The sequence below is a fragment of the Somniosus microcephalus genome, chromosome 9 (assembly GCF_052327205.1).
Source record: "Somniosus microcephalus isolate GS21.2 chromosome 9, FLI_Smic_1.0, whole genome shotgun sequence".
In the NCBI taxonomy this organism is placed as follows: Eukaryota; Metazoa; Chordata; class Chondrichthyes; order Squaliformes; family Somniosidae; genus Somniosus; species Somniosus microcephalus.
The window spans coordinates 217,780,026-217,801,210 of NC_140995.1; the positions used below are offsets into that span (position 1 = coordinate 217,780,026).

The 21,185-nt window shown below is 47.4% G+C and overlaps 1 protein-coding gene across 1 annotated transcript in view; it reads right to left on the reverse strand.

Annotated features, from left to right (window-relative positions):
- plb1 (phospholipase B1) overlaps positions 1-21,185 on the reverse strand; it is a 207,006-nt gene that overhangs the window by 21,769 nt on the left and 164,052 nt on the right. The window contains exons 45-50 of the mRNA XM_085997907.1: positions 19,913-19,971; positions 18,046-18,113; positions 17,802-17,845; positions 6,399-6,498; positions 5,877-5,928; positions 4,974-5,054 (exon numbers count right to left, since the gene is read on the reverse strand). Of these exons, the coding sequence (XP_085854033.1) occupies positions 4,974-5,054; positions 5,877-5,928; positions 6,399-6,498; positions 17,802-17,845; positions 18,046-18,113; positions 19,913-19,971 (404 nt within the window). The remainder of the gene's footprint in view (positions 1-4,973; positions 5,055-5,876; positions 5,929-6,398; positions 6,499-17,801; positions 17,846-18,045; positions 18,114-19,912; positions 19,972-21,185) is intronic.

The following is a 21,185-nucleotide window of genomic DNA, read 5'->3' on the forward strand; positions in this document are numbered from 1 at the left end:
AAGCAGAAAAAGCGGGCGTATGACAGATGTCAGGTTGAGAACACAAGTGAGAAACAGGCTGAATATAGAAAGTTCAGAGGGGAAGTGAAAAAGGAAATAAGAAGGGCAAAAAGATTGATAGCAAAATACTGCAGATGTTGGAAATCCGAAATAACAACAGAAAATGCTGGAAAAACTCAGCAGGTCAGGCAACATCCGTGGAGAGAAATTTGAGTTGACGTTTCGGGTTGGACCCTTCTTCAAAACTGGAAAGAAAAGAAACTAGATCGGAGGCAGGGCTGCGATCGGACAAAAGAATAAAAGAAACAAAAGAAGTAAAAGAGATTAGAAGCTAGACGAGATGGTAATAGGTTGGGATTAGGTGTAAAGTGTACTGGCAGGGCAAAAGATAGCTGCCAGGTGTGAGAGAGAAACAAAAGGAAAGGGGGGGTGGAAAAGGAGTGGAACAATTACAAGAGAAAATGAAATGGGGGCCGAGCTTATGATCTGAAATTGTTGAACTCGATATTGAGTCCGGAAGGCTGCAGACTGCCTAATCGGAAGATGAGGTGCTGTTCCTCGAGTTTACGTTGAGCTTCCGTGGAACAATACAAGAGGCCAAGGACGGTGAGGTCCGAGTGGGAATGGAGCGGTGAATTAAAATGACAGGCGACCGGAAGCTCGGGGTCACCCTTACGGACTGAACGGAGGTGTTCCGCAAAGCGGTCACCCAATCTGCGTTTGGTCTCCCCAATGTAGAGGAGACCGCATCATGAGCAGCGAATACAGTATACTAGATTGCGAGAAGTACAAGTAAATTGCTGTTTCACCTGGAAGGGGTGTTTGGGGCCCTGGACAGTGGGAAGGGGGGAGGTATAGGGGCAGGTGTTACATCTCCTCCGCTTGCACGGGAAGGTGCCAGGCGAAGAGGAAGGGCTGTTTGGGGTGATAGAGGAGTGGACTAGGGTGTCTCGGAGGGAGCGGTCCCTGCAGAATGCTGAAAGGGGAGGGGAGGGGAAGATGCGTTTGGTGGTGGGATCACTTTGGAGGTAGCGGAAATGCCGAAGGATGATCCGTTGAATGTGGAGGCTGGTGGGGTGAAAGGTGAGGACAAGGGGAACCCTATCGTGGTTCCGGGAGGGAGGGGCAGGGGTGAGGGCAGAAGTGCGGGAGATAGAACTGACACGGTCGAGGGCAGTGTCAAGATTGGCAGCTAACATAAAAGGGAATCCAAAAGTCTTCTATAGGCATATAAATAGTAAACAGATAGTAAGAGGATGGGTGGGGCCAATTAGGGACCTAAATGGAGACCTACGCAGGAAGGCAGAGGGCATGGCTGAGGTACTGAATAAGTACTTTGCATCTGTCTTCACCAAGGAAGAAGATGCTGCCAAAGTCACAGTGAAAGAGGAGGTAGTTGAGATACTGGATGGGATAAAAATTGATAAGGAGGAGCTACTAGAAAGGCTGGCTGTACTTAGAAAAAAATAGGAGCAGGAGTAGGCCATTCAGCCCTTCGAGCCTGCTCTGCCATTCAATATGATCATGGCTGATCCTCTATCTCAAAGTAGATAAGTCACCAGGACTGGATGGGATACATCCTAGGATGCTGAGGGAAGTAAAGGAAATTGCAAAGGTACTGGCCATAATCTTCCAATCCTCCTTGGATACGCGGGTGGTGCCAGAGGACTGGAGAATTGCAAATGTTCGAAAAAGAGTGTAAAGATAAACCCAGCAACTAAAGGCCAGTTAGTTTAACCTCGGCAGCGGGGAAGCTTTTAGAAACGATAATCCGGGACAAAATTAACAGTCACTTGGACAAGTATGGATTAATTAAGGAAAGCCAGCATGGATTTGTTGAAGGCAAATCATGTTTGACTAACTTGATTGAGTTTTTTGATGAGGTGACAGAGAGGGTTGATGAGGGCAATGCGGTTGATGTGGTGTATATGGACTTCCAAAAGGTGGTTGATAAAGTGCCACATAATAGGCTCGCCAGCAAAGTTGAAGCCCATGGAATAAAAGGGACAGTGGCAGCATGGATGCAAAATTGGCTAAGTGACAGGAAACAGAGAGTAGTGGTGAACAGTTGTTTTTCAGACTGGAGGAAGGTATACAGTGGTGTTACCCAGGGGTTGGTACTAGGACCACTGCTTTTCTTGATATATATTAATGATTTAGACTTGGGTGTACAGGGCACAATTTCAAAATTTGCAGATGACACAAAACTTGGATGTATAGTGAACAGTGAGGAGGATAGTGATAGATTTTAAGAAGACATAAACAGGCTGTTGGAATGGGCGGACACGTGGCAGATGAAATTTAACGCAGAAAAGTGCAAAGTGATACATTTTGGTAGAAAGAATGAGGAGAGGCAATATAAAGTAAAGGGTACAATTCTAAAGCGGGTGCATGAACAGAGAGACCTGGGGGTATATGTGCACAAATCGATGAAGGTGGCAGGGCAGGTTGAGAAAGCAGTTAAAAAAACATACATGATCCTGGGCTTCATAAATAGAGGTATAGGCCTAGAAATTCGCTATCGCCGCGCCAGGTCTTTAGCGCCCGAAAGTTAGCGCACGCCCGGATTCCCGTAGCGCCCGCCTGAAATTCAGTTGCAGCGCCCCAAGACGGAGGCGGGCGCTATTGCAGGGTTTTGCCGCCTCCGCTTGGGGCGCTGAAAGTCAATTTCAGGCGTCCAGCTGCCGCAGCGCCACCCGATGCGGTGCGGCAGGCTGGGGTACTGCAGGCCTCCTCCTTCTCTTAAGGAGGAGCTGCCTGCAGCCGTGAGATCGCCGCTGGATTCCCCCAGCAAATGAGCCCGGCACCACGGAGAAGTGCTGGGCTCGCGGGGGTCAGAGACCAATGCCGCGGGGGGGGTGGTGTGGGAGTCTGGGGAGGAAGGTGCGGCCAAGCGGCCGCCGGGAAAGCGGCCGGCCGCACCTCCACCTTTACGCCCCGGCCTCTCGGAGCTGCAAGGCCCCGTTTTACAAACGCTCTTTGCACCCGCTACGGGAGAGGCGGCGGTAACTGAATTTGGGCGTCGGGCCGGCATCGCGTTGGAACCGGGGCGCTGCGCACACCGATGACATCATTGGTGCCAGCGCAGCGCTACCGGCTAACGCCACCATTTGCGCTACACTGAATTCCAGGCTACCAACAGCGCCAGCGCAAAAGACCTCTTTAGGTGCTAAGTGGGCGCTAACACCACTGAATTTCTAGGCCATAGAGTACAAAAGCAAGGAAGTTATGATGAACCTTTATAAAACACTGGTTCAGCCTCAACTGGAGTATTGTGTCCAATTCTGGGCACCGCACTTTAGGAAGAATGTGAAGGCTTTTGAGAGGGTGCAGAAAAGATTTACAAGGATGGTTCCAGGGATGAGGGACTTCAGTTGCATGGATAGACTGGAGAAGCTGGGGTTGTTCTTCTTAGAGCAGAGAAGGTTGAGAGGAGATTTGATAGAGGTGTTCAAAATCACGAGGGGTCTAGACAGAGTAGATAGAGAGAAACTGTTCCCATTGGCGCAAGGGTCGAGAACCAGAGGAGACAGATTTAAGGTGAATGGCAAAAGAACCAAAGGCGACATGAGGAAAATCTTTTTTACGCAGTGAGTGGTTAGGATCTGGAATGCACTGCCTGAAAGGGTGGTGGAGGCAGATTCAATTGTGGCTTTCAAAAGGGAGTTGGATAAGTACCTGAAGGAAAAAACTTTGCAGGGCTATGGAGAAAGGGCGGGGGAGTGGGACTAGCTGAAGTGCTCTTGCAGAGAGCTGGCACAGGCTCGACGGGCCGAATGGCCTGGTTCTGTGCTTTAACCATTCTATGACTCTACGTTTGCATGAGTTCCTGTCTGTGCTATTTAAATGCCAAGGTTAATCTGTTTTATTTAAACTAGGTTACTGCCTCTGTTAAATATCTCAGTCAGACACTATGCAGACTTGCTAAAAACAGCAGAGAGAGAACACAACCCCAGAATAGCCACAGGAGAAGTTAAACCATCACCACTCTTATGGATGCGGAGCAATAAATGGGGTATTGTAGGAATCGCTAAATTCCTATCTGAAGTACTGAGGTCGAGTCAGTCTGATAATTAAACGATGTTTAATGCAAACTGGTGGAAGTAACAATTAAAACGCAAGAGAACTAATCAACAGGTGTTTGCTCAAGGCTGGCTCCACGAGGACTGATATCGAAAGCTTCTCCGCCTGACGTCACGACGTCATCACGTTTCCCGCCGTTGGGAACGTCACGTGACCTGCGTGATGACGTCATCGCGTTTGGTCTACATCTTACAGAGACCGCGCTATTTACATACAGCAAACAAATACAGGTACCGATTCACTCTGTTAAAGGCAATTATGTACATCCATATAAGAGTCCCTTGGTGGCTCTGCCACAGTATCAGCAAAGGTTCGCTGGGTTGTCAGCAAAAGCCCAAAGTAGTGTTCTGCCCTGGGACAGGACTTAACTCAAGCCTCACACATGAGATTCGGGAGCTACTTATAGGGCAGAGCAGCTGAGGTGGTTTCCCATCGCCTTGCCTGTGGTTTTTATCTTCCGAGTACCTTCTCCTAGGTGGGCTGCAACAAAAGATAAAGAGCCCCTTTACGAGTGGAGGAGGAGGGGAGGCACCCCCGCCCATCGGACACAAGTACCTCCGCTGGGCATCAACCCAGTATTCAGAACCGACACTCACCAGGACTGTCTGGAGTGGGGCCTGAACAAACCCTGCTGACTCAGAGGTGGCAATACTACCACTGAGCCAGTGGCCACGCTGTCCGAACGCAAGTATCCCACTGGATGTCAACCCAGTAATTAGAGACCGTGTTCTAGTCTCCACTTGTCTGGCTCAGAGGCAGGAATGCTAGCGCGAATCCAAAAACGGAATCATTTGGTAAGGAGAATTCTCTGGCTCATGGATCTTTTGAATTGTAAAATAGAACAAGTTATCAAACTGAATAAAAATTTAAATGAGAATGAAAAGCTCCACCTTATTCATACAGTACTCGCAGAGGTCATTGGCTCCGATGAAAAGGGTGATTACTTTCCAGTCCTGCTCGAAATTGATTTTCTGTACAAAAAAAAATACAATTTTTATTGAAATGTTATTTTTCTCTCCCACTAACAGTTCTAGGCTTTCTCATCTCCATTCAGCATTCTTTCAACAGGGGAACTTTTTCTCCTCATCCACTCCTTTCCCTCTTCTCTTTGAAAACGATGGCTCCTTGCTGCTGCTGTCCAGCTTGTCTTCGACTAACTTGCCCCCAACCTACCATTCTTCATGTGTGAGCCTCACCAGCGAGCGTCGGTAAGCTATTCTTCACGGGATGTGGGGTCACAGCCAAGTTCAATCCAGTCCTCACCTAATGTCCATACAAGTGCACTTTGACCCAGACCCAGAAGAGTATTCAATAATGACTTTCGAAAGGGAATCGGGTAAATACTTAAAGGGGAAAATCTTGCAGGGCTATGAGAAAAGGGCAGGGGAGTGGGACTAATTGGCTAGCTCTTTCAAAGAGCCTGCACAAGCTCGATCGGCCGAATGGCCTCCTTTTGTGCTGTATCATTTTATGATTCTAAGAAGTGGGGCAGGTCAGAAATATATGGGCATTAGGACCCAGAAGAATTCAGAATGGACACGTCCAAACCAGAAATGGTCCACATATTAGATAAAATTTAGGAATTAGGGATGTCTGCGATTGTTCAATGTGGGTTCACTGCAGTTGTCACTCCAGTATTACATCCCATCTCAGACATTCCGGGAGTCAAAATTGCTTGGGATTATGGGCAGTCTGTTTCTCTGCAGCCCTCTAGGTGGCAGTACTGAACAGCAGCAAAACACCTCCACAACAGACCTGTATCAACAGACCTGTATCTCACCACAGACACTTACCGAACTGTTCTTCATCAGCTGAATCAGGGTATGAGCCTGCTTTGGCATATCACTGCAGAAACAGGGGGGGGAAAAAACAAGTTATAAAATTACATTTATAAACCACCTCCCCTTTATATTCTAGGTCAATATTTGAACTAGTCAGGTTGATGGCTCTACAGCTGGGAATATCAGGCTGAAAATCCACGACCCTTCCATCTGTTGGCAATCCTAGCCAGTAGAATGGTGGATTTGGACTCCCACAGGCCTGGACTCCCGCAGGAGCAAGAACATCAAAGGAAGTTTCTCGGCTGCCTTGTCTCCAGGAGGGATCTTGCACCCAATTTTAATATACCAATGTGCATGCCGGTCTCAGTTGTACTGGGCGTTGAGCAGCCTAACCGTCGGTTCCTGAGGGAATGCTGCAGATCACTGGTAAATGAAGCACAAATCTATAAAACTGGTAGGCCCTCACCAACTGTGGCTTTGGGCGAGCGCGGTGAAAGCCCATTGTGGGCCAAAGTTGAAAATCCCCGTACTCACTTGGCCTTTGACCCTGCAACAGCCACATTGAATTTACTTTTCCATTGTCCAATTCCAGTGGCAAAGCCATAGATATTTGGATTAAACTTCTTCAATACATCTGAGAAAGGAAAAAAAAACACATCAGAAAATTAGGACTGTCGGTGGGAAATCCAGCTTCAGGAGAGCGGTTCCTCAGCAACCCCCAGACCTTGCTTCAGCCTGTTTGTTATAACTCATCAGCCACCACTGTCTGTAGGCCCTTAGGATGCTAATTGAGTAATACGGAGGCTCATTTTATGCACATGAGAAAGAAATGAAAGACATCAGGAGTTGACATCCCAAAGCACTTTACAGCCAATGAAATACTTTTGGAGTGTAGTCACTCAGCAGCCAATTCGTGCACAACAAGCTTTCACAAACAGCAATGTGATAATGACCTGATAATCTGTTTTAATGATGTTGGTTGAAGGAAAAATATTAGCCAGGACACCAGGGAGAAGTCCTCTGTTGTTCTTCAAAATCGTGTCATGGGATCTCTTAGGCCCACCTGAGAGGGCAGACGGGGACTCGGTTTAACGTCTCATCTGAAAGATGGCACCTCTGACAGTACAGCATTCCCACAGTACTGCACTGCAGTTTAAGCCTGGATTATCTGCTCAAGTCTCTAGAATGGGACTTAAACCCACAACGTTCTAACTCAGAGGTGTCAGTGCTACCATTGAGCCCTGACACTGACCACTACCACTGACCCCATAAGCACAGTGTTACCTCTAGACTCGACTTTTCCAATTCTCTCATTGCCGGCCTCGCACCTTGCATCCTCTGTAAACTTGAGCTCATCCAAACCCTGCTGCCCATATGCTAACATGCACCAAGGGTATAACATAGAAGATAGGAGCAGGAGTAGGCCATTCGGCCCCTCGAGCCTGCTCCGCCATTCAATGAGATCATGGCTGATCATCCAAATTCAGTACCCGGTCCCTGCCTTCTCCCCATACCCCTTGATCCCTTTAGCCTTAAGAAATATATCCAACTCCTTCTTGAATATATTTAATGAATTGGCCTCTATTGCCTTCTGTGGTAGAGAATTCCACAGGTTCACCACTCTCTGGGTGAAGAAATTCCTCCTCATCTCTGTCCTAAATGGCTTACCCATTATCCTTAGAAGGATAAAGCTAAACCCAGCAACTACAGTTTAACCTCGGTAGTGGGGAAGCTTTTAGAAAGGATCATCCAGGACAAAATTAACAGTCACCTGGACAAGTGTGGATTAATTAAGGAAAGCCAGCACAGATTTGTTAAAGGCAAATCGTGTTTAACTAACTTGATCAAGTTTTTTGATGAGGTAACAGAGAGGGTTGATGATGTCAATATGGTTGACGTGTACATGGACTTCCAAAAGGCGTTTGATAAAGTGCCACATAATAGGCTTGCAGCAAAGTTGAAACCCATGGAATAAAAGGGACAGTGACAGCATGGATACGAAATTGGCTAAGTGACAGGAAACAGAGAGTAGTGGTGAACGGTTGTTTTTCGGACTGGAGGAAGGTATAAAGTGGTGTTCCCCAGGGGTCGGTTCTAGGACCACTGCTTTTCTTGATATATATTAATGACTTAGACTTGGGTGTACAGGGCACAATTTCAAAATTTGCAGATGATACAAAACTTGGAAGTATAGTGAACAGTGTGGAGGACAGTGATAGACTTTAGGAAGACAGACAGGCTCGTGGAATGGGCAGACACGTGGCAGATGAAATTTAACTCAGAGAAGTGCAAAGTGATACATTTTGGTAGGAAGAATGAGGAGAGGCAATATAAACTAAAGGGTACGATTCTAAAGGGGGTGCATGAACAGAGAGACTTGGGGGTATATGTGCACTAATTGTTGAAGGTGGCAGGGCAGGTTGAGAAAGTGGTTAAAAAAGCATACAGGATCCTGGGCTTTACAAATAGAGGCATAGGGCTGGATTTTCCTAAGCCCCTGGAGTCGGGTTGGAGGCGTGTGGGCGATAAAAATCGGAGATCCGGGGGTCCCGACCCCATCCCGCCTCCAACCCGCCTCCATGTCAATTTCATAGGAGTCGGGTTGCCGACAAGTGCTGGAACCCGACTCCCAGAGGCGGGAAGGGATTAAAGGCAATTAAACTGCCTGTTAACAGGTAGTTAACAGGTAGTTTTTTGCCTATTCGTGATTTTTATTGCTGGTTTGTGGGCTTCCCGACAGCTCCAAACCACGAAAATTTTTCGAGGCGGGACGTGGGTCTGAGGTCTTGGAGGGGTCGAGATGCCCAGTGTTCAGGTGAGTGAGGGGTGCAGGAGTGCAAAGGTAAGTGTTTTGCAAGTGTTTAAAGTGTTTAAATAAGTTTAACTTACTTTTACTTACCTTTACAGGAGTCCTGCATTCCGGTGTTGGGAGTCGGCTGCAAGAACCACAGAAGCTCCAATTTTTAAAAAAAGATCAGCTTCTTGGTTTCTGCAGCAAAATGATTTTAAAGTTATCCTGAGAAAGGACTGAGGCTGAATTAGCAGTTTTTCAGTGCTTGACAGCTTCAAACAGCTGTTAAACACTGATCTTTCATCTGCCAAAAGCTTTTGACAGATGAAATGTCAATCTCTGACGTCACCTGTTGCCGGGTGGCCCTTAATTGGCCTGCTGAGCCCACAGGGCGGGCTCAACAAGGTCAATCAGAGGAAAATCCAGTGGGTTGGCCACATCTCCATGGAGGCGGGACAACAAGCCCGAATGTGGGTTTCCCACCTCCAACCCGCCCCCGTAGCAAAATCCAGCCCCTAGAGTACAAAAGCAAGGAAGTTATGATGAACTTCTATAAAACACTGGTCCGGCCTCAACTGGATTATTGTGTCCAATTCTGGGCACCGCACTTTTGGAAGGATGTGAAGGCCTTAGAGAGGGTGCACAAAATATTTATAAGAATGATTCCAGGAATGAGGGACTTTAGTTACATGGCTAGACTAGAGGGGCTGGGGTTGTTCTCCTTGGAGCAGAGAAGGTTGAGAGGAGATTTGATAGAGGTGTTCAAAATCATGAGGGGTCTAGACAGAGTAGATAGAGAAATAGGGCTAAAAATTGAGTAGCGCTCCAATTGAGGCGCTAACTTCGCCGGGGTGCTATAAGTAACACCCCAGAAAAATTAGCGCCCCCGCGCCGGAAATTGAGTGGTTGCGCCCCAAGAGGAAGCGGGGCGCTACTGGAAGCGCCCCGCATCCCTTTTGGGGCGCTGCAAGTGAATATCGTGGTGCTACGTGCTACAGCGCCACACGCTGCGGCACGTTGCGCTGCGGTATTGTAGGCCTTCCTCCCCGTCTTAAAGGGGAGGGGCCTTGTGCAGCGCGACCTGGGGCCCAGCTGGGCCCCCGGGGATCGGGAGTGCGGGCAAAAGAGCCCGGCACCCAAGAGAAGTGCCGGGCTCTTGGAGCGCAGTCGGCACTCTGCGGGGGGGGGGGGGGTTCAGGAGGCCGGGGACGGGAGCGCAGGCAGGTGCTGGCAGGCAACAAAAATGGCCGCCCCGCACCTCGCCTTTAAATTGCACCTCCCCGGCCGCAGGTACGCCCCCCTGACCCTGTCGGACATAGCGTCCGGCGGTAAATCAGGGGGCGCTCCCGAAGATTGCGGCCGGGGCATGAGCGGGGCGCTGCGCACACCAATGATGTCATCGCCAGCGGCGCAGTGCTACCGGTTAGCGCCACCACTAACCTCCTGCTGAATTTTGCGGGAGGCGTGGGCAGTGCCGCGCCCGGGCGCTAGTTGGTTTGCGCCCCACTTAGGGCCCTCTTAAGGCGCTAACGGGTGGCGCTACCAACTGAATTTTCCCCCCAAATTGTTCCCATTGGCGGACGGGTCGTGAACCAGAGGACACAAATTTAATGTGATTTGCAGAAGATCCAAAGGCAACATGAGGGAAAACTTTTTTACGCAGCAAGTGGTTAGGATCTGGAATTCACTGCCTGAAAGGGTGGTGGAGGCAGATTCAATCGTGGCTTTCAAAAGGGAATTGGAAAATTACCTGAAGGAAAAACATTTGAAGGGCTACGGGGAAAGAGCGGTGAGTGGGACTAGCTGAAGTGCTCCTGCAGAGAGCCGGCACGGGCTCGACAGGCCGAATGGCTTCCTTCTGTGCTGTAACCATTCTATGATTCTAAGTCCCGTTCACCCATCACCCCTTGGCTTGCTGATCTACATTGGCTCCCGCTCCAGCAACACCTCGATTTTAAAATTCTCTTCCTTGTTTTCAAATCCCTCCATGGCCTCGCTATCTCTGTAATCTCCTCCAGCCCTACAACTCTCCCAGATATCCTCCAATTCTGGCCTCTTGCACAACCCAGATTTTCATCGCTCCACCATTGGCAGCTGTGCCTTCAGCCCTAAGCTCTGGAAATCCCTTCCTAAATCTCTGCCTCTCTACATCTCTCTCCTCCTTTAAGACGCTCCTTAAAACCTACCTCTGACCAAGCTTTTGGTCACCTGCCCTCGTATCTCCTTATGTGACTCAGTGTCAAGTTTTGATTGATAACGCTCCTGTGAAGCATGTGATGTTTTACTACTTTAAAGGCGCTATATATATGCACGTTGTTGTTGTTTTTGTTGTTGTAATGAGCCATTACATGTCTCCATTTCAATCTGAGTAAGCTGTGCCGTTAGTGGTGTAGTGTATGTAACCGTCTACCTTTAAGAGACTATTGTATGTAACCGTTCACCTTTAAGAGAACTATTTTAGGTGTGGCACTACTTGTTTGGCTTCTGTATACGGTAATACCGACGGTGACCACACCGGTATATAAGTGCTGTGGCATGACTTATTGGGCAGATTCGCCCTGACCTTCGAATAGTAAAGTCCTGTTGTATGTTACTCCTGAAGTCTGTGTCGTAATTAACTGCACAACCCACAGACTTTACAGTGGCGACGAGTCCGATCGTACCCTGCGGCAACAATATTTTCAAGCAACGAAAGAGCGTCGAAAAGAGGCAACCGCCCTCGTCATTCGGCTGGGAGAAAACTCAAGGCTGCAGCAATAGAAAGGAGGAAGACTTTAGCGACAAAAACTTCCATCAGCAACAGGCACTGACTGTCCCTTCTGCCACGGTGACTGTGAGTAAGGGAAAGTGAAAAGAATAGCCGGAGGATAAGGGCTGGGCACTCGACCACGGTCGAGGGGGAAAAGGAGCCGGAAAAAAAATCGGGTCCAACGGCGTCGTGAGAGACCGCGACCGGCGGGAAAAGCCGGGCGGTGACCGAAGCCACGAAGCGCTGCGACCGGGAGCGTAGGCGCGGGAAGAGAGAAATTCAGCCGCAGCCGGGGAGAGAAGCACCGGACTGCGAGAGGGCTGGGAGGCGCGATTGGGGTCCGAGCGAGCGGGAGAGGCAGAGCCGACCAAGAGAGACTGCGCGAGAGCCAGTCCAGCGGCTGAACTGTCCTCCGTCAACGGGGTGTAACCAGCGCCGGTAGAGCAGAGCGAGCGGGAGAGAGGCAGAGCCGAGCAAGGGGAACTGTGCGAGAGCCAGTCCAGCGGCTGAACTGTCCTCCGTCAACGGGGTGTACCCAGCGCCGGTAGAGCCGAACGAGCGGGAGAGAGACAGAGCCGAGCAAGGGGAACTGTGCGAGAGCCAGCCCAGCGGCTGAACCTGTTCGCCGTCAACGGGGTACCCAGAGCCGGTCGCCCTGCCATAAAATTAAAAAAAAAAAAGGGAAAGCCTTGAAGCCGACGCGCAGGCTGTGAACCTGAAAGCCAGCGGCCGTCGCCCGTGGGGGAAAGTGTACCCCTCCCGCCAGGGAAGAAACGCGGGAAGCCGCCATTAGGCGGGGAAGAAGACAGAAGCGGGAAACCGCCATTGAAGTGGGTGGGGAGAGAAGATAAGAGCGGGAAACCGCCATTTTCGCGGGAAAACCGCCATCTTAGAGAAAAAAAAAAAGAAATAATAATTTAAAGAAATACTTGTGTTGTTCCCAAAGAGAGGAAGATGCCTAAGCGTGGTAACATCAACGATTTTAATTCAGAGATAGAAGACTGGGCCACGTACGTGGAACGCATTGAGATCTATTGTGAGGCCAACAAAATAGAAGAAGACGACAAAGCTATAACCTTGCTAAACTCGATGGGCGCAAAGACATACGGGCTCTTGAAGCATCTACTATCACCAGCTAAACCGGCGGATCAGACTTTCGATGAGATAGTGGCTGTTCTGAAGGATCACTTGAACCCCACACCGTTGATGTTGGCTGAACGATTCAAATTCTATGCGAGAACGCAACGGAAAGACGAAAGCAACGCGGAATACTTGGTCGAACTGCGTAGACTAGCGAAATACTGCCAGTTTGAAGGGAATCTGACAGAGGCATTGCGAGACAAGTTCGTATGCGGACTGTCCAAGGAAGGGACGCAAAAGCGACTACTCGAAGAGAACGACCTTACACTTGACAGGGCTGTCCTTATAGCAGCATCGCACGAAGCCGCAGCGAAAGGAACTGCGGAAATGCAGCGGCACTCGGTGTGGACCAAATTACCTCAAGTATAACAAAATGCTATCGCTGTGGGAAGACAACACACGATCAGAACCAATGCTGGTTTAAGAACCAGGAATGTAGGAAATGTGGCAAACTGGGTCACATCGCTAAGGTATGCCGGTCAGGGAAGAAGACCAACAACCAAAGGAAGCCATCACAGGAAAAGTACAACAAGGTACACAAGGTGGCTGAGAAGAGTTCAGACGAACAGAATTCAGACTCAGACCCAAACGGCCAGGAGCTGGGTAGTCTGAGAATTCATAATGTGAGTAAGGAAGCTGACCTACAAACTATCTGGGTCATGCTAAAAATAGCTGGAGTCCAAGTGAAAATGGAGTTGGACACTGGATCAGCTGTATCAGTCATAAATCGAAGGGATTACCACAGGCTATTCTCACATATACCCTTAAGAGATACCAAGTTCGTATTGCAGACATACACGGGGCATAAAGTATACCCCATGGGAAAGATAAGAGTCAAGGTGAGAGATAGGGGTAAAGAACACCCAAGAATGAACTTATACGTACTACCTGAGGGAGGACCACCACTTCTAGGACGGGAGTGGATCAAGAAAATAGACATGGAATGGCACTACCTACAAGCAATGACGAGTGAGGGCTCGGTGCAGACAAGCAGCTCAGACTCTGAGCCGGAAGCCGATAAGTCCAGCCCAAGTATGAAAAACAAGGTTAACATGAACTCACTGACTAAGGTTGGAAAAACGATGGCGTGTATAAAGACAGAGAATTCTGAGTCTGTTCAAGTTACAGACATATGCATTACGGAGGAACACCGGGCTCGAACTCAACGTTATCTCAAAGTATGACAACAATTAGAACAATTGAGTTACCGTCTCGTACAAGAGATGAAAACAATGAAAAAGTTCTATGACACCGAATGGGAGAGTCTGGAAAGACAACAGAACCTGCTGGCTCAAGCAGAGAGCGACCATAGAGCCATCGTGACCAATTACCGATCAAATCTCCCTTATGATGTTCAGGAGTTAGAATATTTGCATGATCTAGAGATACAGCATAAAGGCAAACCACGCTACACTGAAGATTTTGTCCTGCAATTGGAGACGGAGCTAGTGCAGGCAAGGTTAAGAGAAGCTGAATCGCAATGTGCACTTAAAGAGATGCAGAAAAAAATCTTGGACATAGAAAAGAGAAACGCTTCTTTACCTGATGAGAATAATGTGGCCATGTTGCAAGAGGAGCTTATAGGGGCGAAACTGAAAGAAGCTAAGCAAAGGATGTTGGAACTTGAAACACAGAACCAAATCAGCAGTAACCAGCTATGTCGAGCAGAGAAGGAGTGCAATGGTCTACAGGAGAAGGTGCAATATCTCTCAGCCCAGAATAAGGGACTACTCACTCAGTTAAATGAAAGTAAAGGGAAAATGGCTGAGATAGACTGCAAGAATAAAGAAGATTTGATGGCAGTGAGACTTCGAGAGGCAGATAGCATAGCAGCCTTGGCTGAACTCCAACAGAAAATTCCGAAAGAAGCAAATGAAGAGGAATCTTCAGGAAGCCAGGATTTTATTCCAGTTCTTCTCTACGACTCCTTACAAGCAGAGTGTGAGAAGTTGAAAGAACAGTATGAACAGGCCCAGGCTATAATTCTGGAGGGGGTTAACTCGGCAACCTCCAAAAAGCTAGTTTCAGTAGAAGCATATGAGCAACTAAAGGTTGAACATGAGCAAGAAGTCCAAAGGCTGCAGGAAATTCTTGATGAGCTCAAGGCCAAGACAGACTCATCGGTAGAAGTTCCATCCATAGATGAGAAATTAGAGGTGAAAGACATGGCAGAACATGAAAGACAAGATGTCCAAGAACTCATAAAAATATTGAAGGAAACCCAAGACAAATATGAGGCGGCAATGACCGAGGTTCAACAATTTGAAGAACAGATTCAACTGGGAATCCTTTCAGTGGAAGAAAAGGAAACTGTAAGAAACACAGAGACTGTAAGAATGGCCCCTGAACATGAGCTAGAGAGCATCAAGGCGCAACTTCTCCGAGCGCTGAAAGCCAAAGTACAAGAGGAAAAGAAGGTGAAAGCATTGGAGGAAAAGGTGGATGAAATGGAGAAGGCTCTGATCCACAGTGTTCCCGTGGAAGAGTTAACGGTCAGCCAACTCCTTCATATGCTGAGGGACAAGACTCTGCAATGGGAACAATCTGAACACGAGTTTCAATCTTCAAAGGGAAGGAGTTCGGAGCTCTCAAAAGTTATGGAAATAGCTGAGGTTGCAACACAGATTTTACTGGGATGCCAAAAGTACGCTGAATCACGTCTATGTGAACAACAGAATGTTGAAACAGCTGCTCCAGTAGAAGGATTGAATAGCCCGATCAATCAATCCCCGATGGAAGGGGAAGTATTGAAATCACAAATGAGGTCCTTAGTGAAGGATTTGCAGGAAACCCAGGAAGAGCGGGATGACTATGAACGCATGAAGAAGTCCCTTCAGGAAAGATGTCTAGGGAGGGAACAACAGTCGGCTAACGTCCAGTTGGGTAAGGAAGAAGTAGCAGGCCCTCTCGCTAGACTAGCTCAGGATGACACCGAATATTACCATGACCTGTTGAGTGACATGGAATATTACGAGGACTTGGTCTGCCCAGCTTGTGATGAAAACTCCCAAAGTGCAGAAATCAGGATGAAGCACTTAAAGTCTAAGGAACATAGGGAGATGGTGGCGCTACAGCTGGCAGCTGAGAAGGGAGCCCCGAGAGTCTCCAAGAAGCAAAAAAGGAAAAGACGAAGCCGAAGATGATAACCATCTAAATCATTATCACTTCTAATGGGAAAGTAGGGAAAAATTACTAAGGCAGTCCAGCTGTTTGTAAAAGTCAGCACTGCTGGTTCAGCAGGACGGAAGTTCAAGCTGTTACGTCAAGGGAAAGACTATTGGATGAGTCACGCTAGCAATGTGAACCGGCTACACCGCAGAGATGTTGTTCGGACCGAGTCAAGACCAGAGACTGAATCTGTGAACTGTTCCCACAGAGACTGAACCTGTGAACTGTTTTCCGCAGAGACTATATCTGTAAATTGTTTTACATGAAGTTGAATATATATTATGTTAATGGGGAATACGTATGTTGTAAGCTAAAAAGGGAGGATTGTAGTGTATGTAACCGTCTACCTTTAAGAGACTATTGTATGTAACCGTTCACCTTTAAGAGAACTATTTTAGGTGTGGCACTACTTGTTTGGCTTCTGTATACGGTAATACCGACGGTGACCACACCGGTATATAAGTGCTGTGGCATGATTTATAGGGCAGATTCGCCCTGACCTTCGAATAGTAAAGTCCTGTTGTATGTTACTCCTGAAGTCTGTGTCGTAATTAACTGCACAACCCACAGACTTTACAAGTGGGTCAGAAGTGAATCCAGCAACAGCTCACAGGGCCCACAAAAAAGTGGGTCAGATCAAGACCCGGGTCATTTAGATTTCTAAATGCAGCATAATGCGATGTTGCTGCTGGCTGAACTGTATTAAAGTGCCTCATAAGCTACACACAGTGACGGCCTGCTTATATTACAGAACTGTTTTAAAGACAAAGGAGCAGTTCCTCAGGGTTCCAATACCCATTTGGACTGCTCACACGTGGCTGCTCTTACGCTGTGATGCAGGATTTTGTTTCTGGTTCTGGTTCCCCCAATGGCTGGGAAAGGTCGGCAGACACCTGACCGGACTGTACTGATGGGCTGAACTCGGTACAGAGCAACCAGACACAAGCTATCAGGGGCAGCTCTGCCTCCAGAGCGCCCCCCCCCCGCTCCCCCATGGAAGCCACCACTAGGTGGGCCTTGGACCCTCCATAGGTAGCAGAGCACTTCTTGTTTACATTTCTGTCGGAGGAGAAAACCAGGCTTGAGTTACATTGTTCACACATAGGTAGTGTCAATCAGGGCTGACATTCTGTCAACAACTCCATAAAGCAAAGGTATCAAAAGGCCCAGAGGCAGCGCGACAGTTCCAGGACGCATCAAGATCATCTGGCTCCGACACTGGCCAAGATCGTAAAGAGAGTCCGGAAGTGATGGAGAGTCCGGAAGTGATGGGATGCAATCAGGGAGGGGGCCGAGCTCCTCTTGGCTCCACAATAAGGGAAGTTTAAAAAAATGAAACCTACCTTTCTAATGGCAGCCTCCAGAGGTCTCTTTAAGGATCCTACAAATAAGTGTGAGGCCCCATATTTGCATATGCAAACAGCCTAACACCTGTTTCCAGCACATCCCCTGGGTACAGGAGTGCTCCTTCTCTCCCCACATTAAAAGAACATGGGCTACCGCCGATCCGGCTACAGATCCCCACCTCCCCCCACCCCCCCAGCCACCAAGCACCCCTCTCCAGGTTACCGATTTACCCCTTCCCCCCGACTACCAACCTCCCCCCAGCTGCCAAGCACCTCTGGCCCCCTCAAGGTCACCTATTTCCCAACCCTCGTGGCTACTTAACCCCCACCCCTCCCCACCCCCTAGCCAGCGATCACCCCCCTACCCTGGTCGCACCCCCCCATCCTCACTTACCTGAGGGCTGCAGCGACCCAAACTTAACCGACACTTCACCAGGCGAGCTGCCTCTTACTCTCCACAGTTTGCCCGCTTCATGGAAATGAGGCCCGAGGCCCAATATCGGAGGGGAGGTGGGGGCTTTGGGCCTCACCATTCCAGCTCAGGGATCATACCACTGCCGCCCTACCATCCCCCTCCCCCGGCCCCACAACCCCTCCCCTCCCCCACACTGCCCAATATTGGCCGGACCCGAATTTCTAAGCCATTGTGTCCCATGGAGATTTGATCATCTCAATAATATACAATGCAACAAGGGTCGACTGAGGAAGACAATCACAACGGCAGTTCCAAGGCAAAGACTTACTAGGAAAAGTAGTCACAGTCTCAAGTGATTTGTCACCACCAATGCTGCAAAAAAAAAGTAATAAATTATTGTTGGCATTATAGACTATTGAGTCCTGACCAGTGAATCATTCAAAAGGTTAACCTAAACAAATTGAATTTAATTCTAGTTTTTTTATTTGAAAGGACACACTACGAGGCTGCTTCACTCCCTATGTCTGTGTTTAACGTGTCTTTGTGGTAACAGAGCCTTTCGAAATTCTTACCTCCATGAAACGCCTTGATACTGAATTCGCAGTTCAAACAAATTCTTTGCCCGGGCTCCAAATGCAACCTAAATATTTAAAAAAATTAGATTCTTACAATGACTATGACTTCACGTCCATTGTTTGAGTTAAACCTTCAACCAAAGGATATTTAGTGCAGTAACTATTCCACGGCACTAACACTGGGACTGCATAGGAGTTTAAAATATGCCTGACTGAGATTGTAGATTATTTTGAACAGAATGGTAGTATGAATGCTCTAACTTTCTCTAATGCAACAACTTCACATTGCGTCGCTGTGAAACATTACCTTTTACGAGCAAACTAGCAAAGAACTGGGCAACTGTATGCAGTGGGCCAGCACTTACAGGGAATTGGGTTGGGCTGCGACAGCTTAAACTAATTTTAAGGGGCCTCACAGCCAGCAGAGAAAGGAGATCATCATTCCGTCAGTCTCGACTGGGTTTGAGCCAAGGTTCCAGAGCTGAAAGCAAATTGTGCTAATCAACCCTGACAACTCAGTTTCAGTTTCGCTTTCAAGATCTGTGCAACTCTGTATTATAATTAAAGATAGAACAAAATCCAACAAATCGTGTCTCTTTTTGATAGATCAACCCATTCTATCGAGCTTGTGGTCTATGTTGAGTAACTAGAATTACCGTAATAACATTTTCTTTTCTATTTTCTCCATGTTCCAGAGCTCTTTAGCCAAGTAGCTTGTTTTGCTACGTTACTTTACTGAAGAATCCATAAGTTCGAGTAACAGACAGAAAGGACTCAGCTTTTCCCCACTATACCCAGCTCTACCACTCCACCACCTCTCTTGGCCCCATCACTACCCCTGTGTTGTCAGACAACTGGTCCAACATCCAATCCCGGATGAGCCGCAATTTCCTATTTTTAAACATTGGGAAGATCGAAGCCAATGTCTTTGGTCCTTGCCACAAACTCCGCTCCCTTATCATTGATTCCATCCACCTCCCTGGCAACTGTTTCAGGTTAAACCAGTTTGCAACTTCAGTATCCTAGTCAGCACCGAACTGAACTTCAAAACCCATCTCCTCGCTATTGTGAAGTGCGCCCACTTCCAACTAACATCGCCCGTCTCCACTCCTGCCGCATCCCATCTGCTGCCGAAACCCTCCTCCATGCCGGTTACCTCCAGACAACTCTTCCAGCTGGCCTCCCATCCACCACGTTCTTTAAACTTCAGCTTATATGTAACTCTGCTGCCCAGACCCTATCCTGCATCAAGTTCTGCTCACCCATCGCTCTTACTTTCATAAGCCGAGGCCTCACACTCTGGAATTGCCTCCCTAAATTCTCATTCACCTCCCTCTCCTCCTTTACAACTTCCTTAAAACCCACCTCTCCGACCAAGCTTTAGATCACCTCTCTTAATAGTGCATTCTTTGGCTCAGTTTCTATTATGATTACACCTCTATGAAGCGCTTTGGGGCTTTTTTCTATCCGAACGGTGCTATATAAGTGAAAGTTGTTGTTGTTGTAGACTTGCTGTCTTGGCTGTGATCTACGAAACCTATTGTGTTTGTTACAACAACAGCTTGCATTTATACAACGCATTTAATGTAGCAAAAACGCCCCAAGGCGCTCGGAGAACTTTAAGCGAAACGGCAGGGGAACCCATGACCCAGTCAGCTGTGAGGTCTCTGTGAGTACAGCAGAAAAATATTGAATTCATATTTCACAAGACAAATGCAAAGAAGGTCATACAGTCCAAATGAGGTTAGCCATCGAGAGAAAGCGATATAGACCCCATAACAGCCTCCACTGTCTCTTAAATGGTTGCAAGGTTTTCTTGTTGCCTCAATTACCCTACTTTGTACTTTCCAAAATTTATACTTACAGTTAAAGAGTCTCCCATTGCTGCTACAACTTTAATGTCAGCAGGCCGAAGCCTGTGAACTGCAGGAAAAATAAGGGGCAGAAATAAATGAACAAATGGGGCAAAAACAAAACAGAAGAATTCAAATCCAAATACTTTCTATTTGTTACTGTTTCTACACAAGTGTCAAAACAGCAGGCTGAAAAGTGTATCAGGGAGACACTATAGCTAACACAATGCTGACAAAGACTGCATGAAAGCAGAGGTTGGAAAGATTTTCTACTTACTTCAGACTCTTCAGCATCTACTATTTTCATGACAATCAGTGTTCATGAAACAAATACTCTGGTGCAATAAAATGAGGATATTCTTGACTTTATTAGAAGAGGCTCCAGTGTCACCAGAATTGCTTTGGCGAATCGATCTGAACCCCTCGATTAGATTCCAGCCTGTACTCACTCCCAGGTATCCATTATTCTATATATAAACCATCTGAACCCCTCGATTAGATTCCAGTCTGTAATCACTCCCAGGTATCCATTATTCTATATATAAACCATCTGAACCCCTCAATTAGATTCCAGCCTGTAATCACTCCCAGGTATCCATTATTCTATATATAAACCATCTGAACCCCTCGATTAGATTCCAGTCTGTAATCACTCCCAGGTATCCATTATTCTATATATAAACCATCTGAATCCCTCGATTAGATTCCAGTCTGTAATCACTCCCGGGTATCCGTTATTCTATATATAAACCATCTGAACCCCTCGATTAGATTCCAGTCTGTAATCACTCCCAGGTATCCATTATTCTATATATAAACCATCTGATCCCCTCGATTAGATTCCAGTCTGTAATCACTCCCAGGTATCCATTATTCTATATATAAACCATCTGAACCCTCGATTAGATTCCAGTCTGTAATCACTCCCTGGTATCCATTATTCTATATATAAACCACCTGAACCCCTCGATTAGATTCCAGTCTGTAATCACTCCCGGGTATCCATTATTCTATATATAAACCATCTGAACCCCTCGATTAGATTCCAGTCTGTAATCACTCCCAGGTATCCATTATTCTATATATAAACCATCTGAACCCCTCGATTAGATTCTAGCCTGTAATCACTCCCAGGTATCCATTATTATTCTGTATATAAACCATCTGAACCCCTCAATTAGATTCCAGTCTGTAATCACTCCCAGGTATCCATTATTATTCTATATATAAACCATCTGAACCCCTCGATTAGATTCCAGTCTGTAATCACTCCCAGGTATCCAT